The 9,575-nt window shown below is 48.5% G+C and overlaps 1 protein-coding gene across 3 annotated transcripts in view; it reads left to right on the top strand.

Moving 5' to 3' along the window:
* The window catches only part of Plekhb2 (pleckstrin homology domain containing B2), a 23,110-nt gene extending 17,356 nt beyond the window's left edge, over positions 1-5,754 (top strand). For all 3 annotated transcript variants that reach the window (XM_045150467.1, XM_045150466.1, XM_045150468.1), the window contains one exon: positions 3,081-5,754. In XM_045150467.1, the coding sequence (XP_045006402.1) occupies positions 3,081-3,217 (137 nt within the window). In that variant the 3' untranslated portion in view covers positions 3,218-5,754. The remainder of the gene's footprint in view (positions 1-3,080) is intronic.
* Positions 5,755-9,575: the final 3,821 nt, after the last annotated feature.

The following is a 9,575-nucleotide window of genomic DNA, read 5'->3' as shown; positions in this document are numbered from 1 at the left end:
TGTAAAGCCAGATGTACAAAATAGTGCATGTATCTGGAGTTGTTTGCATTGGCTGGATGCCCTAGTGCAACTATTTTCTCTCTCTTACTCTCAAATAAATAAAAAATAAGCAGGTTAAATTTTTTATTTTATTTATTTATTTGAGAGAGAGAGAGGGAGGGACAGAGAGGAAGAATGGGTGTACCAGGGCCTTTAGCCAGTGTGAATGAACTCCAGATGCATGTGCCATCTTGTGCATCTGGCTTACGTGGGTCCTGGGGAATTGAACCAAGGTCCTTTGGCTTTGCAGGCAAGTGCCTTAACCACTAAGCCATCCATCCAGCCCTTAAATTGTTTTAATTTAATTTTATTTTTATTTGTTTATGCAAGAGAGACAAATTTTTTTTTACTACAAGTTAATACATCTCTTTACCATCTCTCATTTTCATTTATTAATGTGTTGTAAACATAAATGTGGGTCTCATAAACAGGACTGTGAATATTTGGCTATCTTCTGGTTTTCGTCATGGTAAGAGAACCAAGTGGGAGGAGACAGTCTGTGAAGCACTGATCTAGATTACACAGGTTTGCCGGGCATGGTAACACACACCTTTAATCACAGTACTCGGGAGGCAGAGGTAGGAGGATCGTTGTGAGTCTGAGGCCAGTCTGGGACTACATAGTGAGATCCAGGTCAGCCTGGGCTAGGGTGAGACCCTACCTCAAAAAAAACCCTGAAAATAAGTAAGTAAGTAAGTAAGTAAGTAAATAAATAAATTCTTTGACAGCCATAGTGGTGCACACCTTCAATCCCAGCACTTGGGAGGCTGAGGTGAGAGGACTGCTGTGAATTCCAGATCAGCCTGGGCTAGAGTGAGACCCTACCTTGAAAAATGAAAAAAGAAAAAAAAACAAAAGGATAAATCAGGCAGTTTAGGTTAGACAGGTTCCTCAAATTGTCCTCTGCTTCATTACATTTTTTTTTTTAATTTTATTTATTTATTTATTTGAGAGCGACAGAGACAGAGAGAAAGACAGATAGAGGGACAGAGAGAGAATGGGCGCGCCAGGGCTTCCAGCCCCTGCAAACGAACTCCAGACGCGTGTGCCCCCTTGTGCATCTGGCTAACGTGGGACCTGGGGAACCGAGTCTCGAACCGGGGTCCTTAGGCTTCACAGGCAAGCGCTTAACTGCTAAGCCATCTCTCCAGCCCTTTCATTACATTTTTGATGCTGAGAACTTTGGAGTTCAGGATGGCGTCAGCCACATTCTACTTTGGGATATGCTGGCTGAAGAAGTAACCACCTTTCCTGGCGAGGGTTATGGAGTAGGAGGTGTAAGCAGTTCAGCCTCCAAGTGAGAGGCTTCTTTCTTTCTTTCTTTCTTTCTTAAAGTTTTATTTTTATTTGAGAGAACGAAAGAAATAGGCAGGTAGAGAGAGAGAATGGGCGTGCCAGGCCCTCCAGGCACTGAAAATGAACTCCAGAGGCATGTGCCCCTTTGTGCATCTGGCTTTGTGAGTCCTGGGGAATCAAACCTGGATCCTTTGGCTTTTCAGGCAAGTACCTTAACCACTTAGCCAATCTCTCCAGCCCTCTTTTTTTTAAAAAAAATATTTATTTATTTGCAAGTAGAGAGAGAAAGAGCATGCCAGGGCTTCTAGCTGCTGCAAACAAACTCTAGACACATGCACCACTTTGTACATCTGGCTTTATGTGGGTACTGGGGAGTTGAACCCCAGTCTACCCTTTGTGCCTTCCCACTTAGCCATCTCTGGTGCCTTTAGGGCTTTCTTCTATGCTGTGTGAGCTTGGACATTGTTGCAGTCAGGTTGTTGGAAGAAATCACCCAACCAAGAGCAGCTTGTGGGAAAATGAGGTTTATTTTAGCTTACAGGCTCAAGGGGAAGCTCCACAATGGCAGGGAAAATGATGGCATAAGCAGAGGGTGGACATCACCCCCTGGCCAACATAAGGTGGATAATAACAACAGGAGAGTGTGTCAAACGCTGGCATGGGGAAACTGGCTGTAAAACCCATAAACCCGACCCCAACAATACACTCCCTCCAGGAGGCATTAATCCCCAATCTCCATCAGCTGGGAACCTAACAGTCAGAACACCTAAGTTTATAGGGGACACCTGAATCAAACCACCACCGACATCAACATCGCTGTAGTCTACGAGTCTGCTGATTGGGCTGTCTGGGCAGGGGCTTCTTCCACACAGAAAAATTCAGAATTCTTGTTCTGGGGAGATATGGTGTTCACTTATGTCAAGAACCAACCGGTGCAGGAGGGGAATGAAAGCACAGTGTGATGGCACATGAGTATGAAAATGCCATGATGAAACGAAACCATCACATTGTATGCTAACCTCAAAAATTAAAAAAATAAGCTAAGGCAGTCGTAAGGGATGAGAGGTGGCCTGTCATGTAATTTTAAGAAAATATTTATTTATTTATAAGGAGAGAGAGGCAGACGCTGGGAAAGAGAATGAGAATGGGCATGCCAGGGTCTCTAGTCACTACAGATGCATTCCAGAAGTGTGCACCACTTTAGGCATCTGGTATTATGTGGGTACTGGGGGTGTTTAGGTTTTGCGGGCAAGTGCCCTAACCACTGAGCCATCTCTCCAGACCCTCACCTCATTATTTTTTACTGCTGTGACTCCTCCCAGGTGCTGAGAGTACAGGTGTGAGCCCCACACTGGCTGCTAGTCCATCATGAAGTTGGTTTTCCCTGAGTCTACATCTCCCAGGTTTTCTCCACTGGTCTACCATGCCAGCCAGCCTTGTGTGAAGAGCTGCCATGCACACCAAGGCGGGATTTCATAGCTCCATTAGCACCATTTGCAGGGTTTGGGGCCTGGCCTGGGGGAGCCGAGGACCTTGGTCTCTTCTCACTGAGGCCACGTGGAGGGCTGGGCTGAGCTCACTGTATCTACCTGCCGCCACCTCTCCGGAGGGTGGTGGGTGTCAGCCAGCCGTGAATGAGCTGGTCTCAGGGAAGGGAGACGCAGCGTGTACAGTGGCAGGAGCTTTCTTTGTGATGAATGTTGAACTTCCCGACTTTTCCTCAGAGATCTGTCTTTTCCCCCCAGGACCTTACGTACAACAGCCTGCCAATCAAGTCGTCATCCGTGAGCGGTATCGGGACAACGACAGTGACCTGGCGCTGGGCATGCTTGCCGGAGCGGCCACAGGCATGGCCTTGGGGTCTCTGTTCTGGGTCTTCTAGAGCTTCCGTGTTCTGTGTGCATAGCTCTGGTAACCCATGTGCAGTGACATGATTTGCAGGGCCATTCTGTCTGTGACAAGTGTTTTAATAATAGTTTCCATAGTTCTTTTGCAGATGATGAGTTGATGATTATAACCAGTCTTTATGTGAACCACAAAGAAGGGCTTAACTGTGCAGTTAGCTAAAACCTGGGCTTCTTCAGGATACTGGCTCATGCCAAGTCTTTCCTAGGGAACTCTTGGAATACCTTATTTGACATTCTTGTCTTGAAAGGCATTTTCTTTTCAGTGAGGTGTAGTTCTTAATTTAACTCCCTTTCCCGTTATGCTGGTAACAACAGTGATGGAGAAGCGAGTGGCTGTGGCAGGAAAACGGCTTCTTTTGCTTGTACTCAGACTTGGAAACCTCACACCAGAGCCCCGGGAGCCATGGGCTGGTAGGCTGCCAGGTGGCTTCTGTAGGGTGGTGGTGTGAGAGTCTTGGGATCTGCCCTGTGGTGCCCCTTAGGCCCCCTGCAAGATTGACTGCTTGGGATGATGGGGGACAGCCCTCACCCCTTAAAAATGATGCTTCAGAAATCTGCCTGATTGGAGAGCTTATTCTCGTTCCCGTATTTGCTTTCCATAGTGATATGTAGAGAACATCTCAAGTTAGGAATTGACCTGAGCCTCAGAAGCCGTGCGCTTTACCTTTAAACCTTGAAGGAGGCGGAATGGTGGCGTGAGGGTGGAGTGGTTGGCATTTGCTCAGAGATGTGTTTTTAGTGTTCACTTATATTTATTGCCAGAAAAATCTACGGATGGGCTTATTTTTTCTACTTGTTGAGAAAGTTGGTGAGTGGAATGGGGAGAGCTTTAGTAAGAATGTTCCGGCCTCATGCCTTCTGGGGCCCACACTATATGAGGACACTTTCTTGTCCCTCGGGAGGCCTGTTCTGTGCAGAGACTGGGCCCTGTGGATACCTGCTGAATGCTGGGATGGACCATAGCTGTGGGGGAGACTTGGTTTCTGCCTGAGAAATGGGTTGGGACCTGGGGACTTGGGAGACTTGATCTAGAGATCTCTCATCCAGCCTGGACCACACCTTGTTTCTTTTCCCAACCTAGTCGTGGTAGAGAAGCGAAAACATTCACTGTTGGGTCTCCAGATATGTGAAGTTCTGAAAAACCCTTAGTCCTGCTTTGCTGATCTGTATCATATTTTTCCCATATTATAAAATGCATATTTCAAGTATTTGTATTGCTGTTATTTCATGTTGTAAAGTCCTGGCTCCAGTTTTCCACCTGGCATTTTCACGAAGGCAGCGCACGCGGTGAAGGCTGTGCCCTTAGCTCGGCGAGGTCCTGTTCCCCCGCTGCGCTCCCGGAGGTGCACGTTCCGTTGTGATGGTGCCTGGCGGGACCCGCGCGCTCTCGTGCTGCGCGAGGGCTCTCTCTCAGTCTGCCCAAGGCTTTGGATAAGTCACCGTTGAGATGGTGCCAGGTGGATTTAGTGATGCCCACAGTCTGTCTAGCCACTCCTTGGGGCCTGATGGGCGTGGCAGTGGCTATTTCCCATGGCAGGCGAGTACTTCTCAGTCATCCTCGTGGGTAGGAAGGAGGTGTGACAACATGGCACTGATGGCTTAAAGAGTTACTTTAATCACTGTGACATTTTCATGTCCTATGTCAGTAGAATGATTTTTGCCCAGCTTGTAATCATTTTTAAAGCTGTGGTTTACTTACAACATATTAAAAATCAGTTCTCAATGTTGCACTGGGTGTGAATCTTGATTTTAGTTACTGAGTAACTGGGATTCTGGGAACCACTGAGTTTTGACCAGAGCCCCTGGAGTACCGTTGAAGGAAAAGACCTCCCAGTGTCTCATGTTGGCCCTGCCCAGTCCCTGACCCCCACGTGACCATAGTTGAGCCTGGACAGTTCTTGTCACTAGTGACTTGGTTCTGGAACGACGTGTGTGAAAATGGGCTCAGGTATTTCGTTTCTCCAGCCCACCCTTTTGATGCTCCGACCATGTCCCTTTGTGGTTCGAGGTGCTTGGCCTGGGAGTTGCTGCTCGTTGGAGCTTGTGTGAACATCTCCCTTCAGTGTGTGCTTTCCGTAGTGACTGCGGCCTGCGGGGGTGGCTGCCGACACTCTACTTACCAATTGATTGCTCTGCTCTTTCAGTTCTTTAACTTCAGAGCCTTGGCCATGAAGTCAAGGGGGAGCCCGTGGTTGAGTCTCAGATGGCTTGTCACACAGGCCAGGCCTTGCCTACCGCAGGCCGTCTGTGACCTCAGGTAGCCTCCTCACCATGAGACGCTCCCGCCACTGAGACAGGATGATCCAGGTATATCCTGTGTAATCTCACTTTGCTTTTTAGTTTGTGTAGACAAAAGGTATATAATACTCATTTTTCTCCCAATTCAATTATTTTTGTGATTGCTACAGCGTCTTTAGTATTCTGTTGTGCCTACAGAGCCTGTTTTTTTCCTGTGCAAAGTGTATGTTTATAAGTGAAAATGTTAAAACATTAAATGATCATTGACCTTAAAGTATGCTTCATTGTGATTTCTGTTGCCTTTAAAAAAATTATTTTGAGCTGGTTATGGTGGTGCACGCCTTTAAGCCCAGCACTCGGGAGGCAGAGGTAGTAGGTAGGGTCTCTGGGAGTTCGAGGCCAGCCTGAGACTCCATAGTGAGTTACAGGTCAGCCTGGGCTACTGAGACCCTGCCTCAAAAACCCAAAAGGAAGAAAAAGTTTTTTGAGCAGGATATGGTGGCGCACAGTAGGCTGAGGAGCTAACGATCACTGTGAGTTCCAGATCAGCCTAAGCCAGAATGAGGCCCTGCCTCAAAAAAAGTGAACTTTTTTTTTTTTTTTAAAGAGAATATGAGCAACACCTGGTAGGTTTAAAATTCATAATCAATAAAAAGTAGTAGATTATTTCTGGGTGTGGTGGCTCACACCATTAATCCCAGCACTTGGGAAGCAGAGGTAGGAGGATAGAATGAAGAGGCTAGAGTGAAACTCTACCTCGATAAACCAAAAAAAAAAAAAAAAAAAAAAAAAAAAAAAAACATAGTAGAGGGACTAGTTACAGGGAGGAATGGTTCAGTGGAAGGAGTATGGGGGAAGAGGCTGAGTGACAAGGAGAGTTGTGAGCAAAATAGTTGGTACATTCATAAAAATTGTCAATAAAAAGTTAAAAAACTATTTTGAGAGGAGACCCAAAATCCATCCATACAACAAGGAAAGAAAGCTGACTGCATAGCATGAACCACGTCATCTCTATCACACCTGCCAGGCCCCTGGAGACACTGCAGAGGAAGTGGAGGGTGAAACGTGAGTGCTGCTCTCGCTGAGAACCTCTTCCTGGCAGCTCAAGATGCATCAGAGGCTTCCCAGTGCTCAGCCCTAAAAGAGACCGATAGCCTGTCTTCCCAGGCTCAGGGAACACTGGGGAAGATGGGGTGGGAGAGTGAGATCCACAGGCTGGGAAGGAGTTATCCTGAGCATTGTCTCCCCCTTCCCCACAGAGACTGACCGGTATATTCACAGCCCATAGAGATCACTGATAACTCTACTGGGGAGAAGCCTCAGTGGAATGGGGTGAGGGAGAGGGAACAGAATTCCTAAAAGGAATATGACCAGTATGCAGCATGATAAAAAAAGTTGAGGGCTGGATAGGTGCCTTAGCTGTTAACAGGTGTTTGCCTGCAAAGCCTATCTTCCACTCTGCAGATCCCATGTTAGCCAGACACACAAAGGTGAGGCAAGCGCAAGGTCACACATGTCCACTAGGTGGCACAAGCATCTGGAGTTTGATTGCAGTGGCTGAAGCCCTGGCATGACAATTCTCCCTCTAACATAGTTTTTTTTTTTTTTTTAAAGAAATGCATAATCCCAGGACAAGATCAGAAAATTCCAAGGGAGTCTGGGCTTGGCAGTGTGATGGAGTTTGCATTTTCACTGCTCCCCACAGGTGGTTCTGTGCAGCCTGGCCTCCCCCGATTCTGCTCCCTAGCCAGGTCCTGCCCTGTGCTGCAGGCCTGTGGAGCAGTTCACGGTGTGCTCATTTGTTGTTCGGAGGTACCAGGTAGGTGTCCTGTCCTGGGCCACCCTACTAGCTTTCCTCCAGTTCCAGGGTGGACCCAGGCCTGCAAGCCACAGCCTGTATCCTGCTGAGAGGACACAGAGGAGGGAGGCACTGGCTTTGCACGTCTCTTGTGGCATAGACCCTCACCCTAACCCTGTGGAGCACTGGTGGCTCAGTCCAGCCCTGCCGTGCTGGGCCATCAGAATCGTCCCTTGTAGGCCATGGCGGGGGGCGCCCCTGAGCTGCCTGGCATGCCCGGCGGAAGGACTCTGCTTTGGGTTACAGGCCAGTGGGACGGTAGGAGGCTTGAGCCTTGGGTCCTGTGAGGAGACGTGTTGGGCAGGGTATATGGAGGTACTCAGTGCCTATTTCCCAAATTACATCTACTCATCAGACTGAAGCGGGTACCTGTGAGGGTGCAGGGCTTGGGATGTTCCGAATTTAAGGTATTGAAGGTGGGCAGTGTGGCCTCTCATGTCAGTTTTTTTAAAAATAATTTGATAATTAAAATATTTTTATCTATTTGAGGAAAGAGAGTAGAAGTGCACCAGGGCCTCCTGCCAATGCAAATGAACTCCAGATGCATGTGCCACTTTGTGCATCTGACTTTATGTGGGTCCTGGGGAATCGAACCTGGACCAGCCCAGGCCAGTCCAGTGATGATTTGTAAGCAAGTGCTTTTAACCACTGAGCCACTTCTTCATTCCTAATTTGACAAAGTCTTAAAACATTCTTTTTTCTTTTGGATTTTTAAGGTAGGGTTTCACTCTAGCTCAGGCTGACCTGGAATTCACTATGTAGTCTCAGGGTGGCCTTGAACTCATGGCGATCCTCCAACCTCTGCCTCCCGAGTGCTGGGATTAAAGGCGTGTGCCACCACGTCCTGCCATTTTTATTTCTTTATTTGCGAAGGGACGAGAAAGAGAACAAGACAGACGAGGGCTGCAAACAAGCTCCAGATGCACATGCCACTTCACTTTGTGCCCCTGGCTTTACGTGGGTACTCTATGTGGTGTGAGGAAGTCTGCCAGTACCACCTAGACATCCTGCAGGCATGCAGGCTGCCTCTACGCAGCCTGTCTGCTGCTTCCCTGGGCGTGTGTGTGTGTGTGATGTGAGTGTGACTGCAGTCACACACGTACCACGGTGTGCATGTGCAGGTGAGAGGACAGCCTCGGGGGTCTGTCCACACATTCCACCATGTTCTGAGGCAGAGTCTCTTGCTCACTGCTGGCCTGTGAGCTTCCAGGATTCTTCTGTCTCCCCGTCCCATCTCACTGTAGCAGCACAGGGGATTCAAACATCTGCTACTGCACCTGGGTTTACGTGGTTTCTGGAGATCTGAACTCAGTTCCTCAGTTTGCGTAGCAGCCGTCTCCCCAGCCCCCGGGCCTGTGGTTTTGTGACGGCTCCCAGCCCAGCGGTCCCTGGAAACCCATCAGAAAGGCAGCTTCTTCTCCTGCCCAGACCTCAGCATGCAAATCACCCTTCAACACCGTTCTGGTGCTAGTAGAGTTGGCGAACGCTGGGCTAGCCTGGGCTTCTGCCTTTCCCTTCGTGCACTCCCTTCTCTGTGCAGCTGCTGGTCCCAGGAGCTGCCACTGGGTGTCAGAGTTGTTCTGGGAAAGAGCCTGCTGTCACACAGGCTCCCAGCCCTGCTGTGTCTCCTGGGGCTGAGTTTGGGGTCTTGGCTCACAAGTAGAGGAATGACCCAGAGCATGGTTGGATGGTGTCAGTCCGTGCAGCTGCTCCTTGTCCTCAAAAGGAAGCCTGTCTGCTGGCATTCTAAGGGCAAAGGGGCTCCAGGTGGACAAGGCAGTGGCATGTTGCAGGGCCTTCTGAGCCTTCTCAGGACAGGCATGTTTTCCTGTTCTTTTCTGTCTGTCCAAGCATTCTCTGGACACCAAGGCAGTGTGTCTGGCAATGTTACGCATGATGGGGACCCGGGCAGACTCCAGTACCTTGTAAGACTGTCAGGCACTGAGACCATGCCCAGGTCCTCTCCCATATTTGCCAAGTTCGCTGTCTTCCCCATGAAGCTTCTCTTTCCTACCTACCCTGCCTTTGGCAACTTGACAACACACCCAGGATTCAAGGTTGCTTTTAAAATTTAAATTTAGATTTTATTTTTTGATTTTTTTTTTTTTTTTAAGATAGGGTTTCACAGCTGATGTAGAACTCACTGTCTAGTCCCAGGCTGGCCTCAAACACAGTGAGATCCTCCAACCTCTGCTTCCTGAGCTCTGGGACTAAAGGCGTGTCATCATGCCCAGCCA

This window comes from Jaculus jaculus, chromosome 5, assembly GCF_020740685.1.
Source record: "Jaculus jaculus isolate mJacJac1 chromosome 5, mJacJac1.mat.Y.cur, whole genome shotgun sequence".
Taxonomy (NCBI): Eukaryota; Metazoa; Chordata; class Mammalia; order Rodentia; family Dipodidae; genus Jaculus; species Jaculus jaculus.
This window is presented reverse-complemented; position numbering and strand designations above follow the sequence as displayed.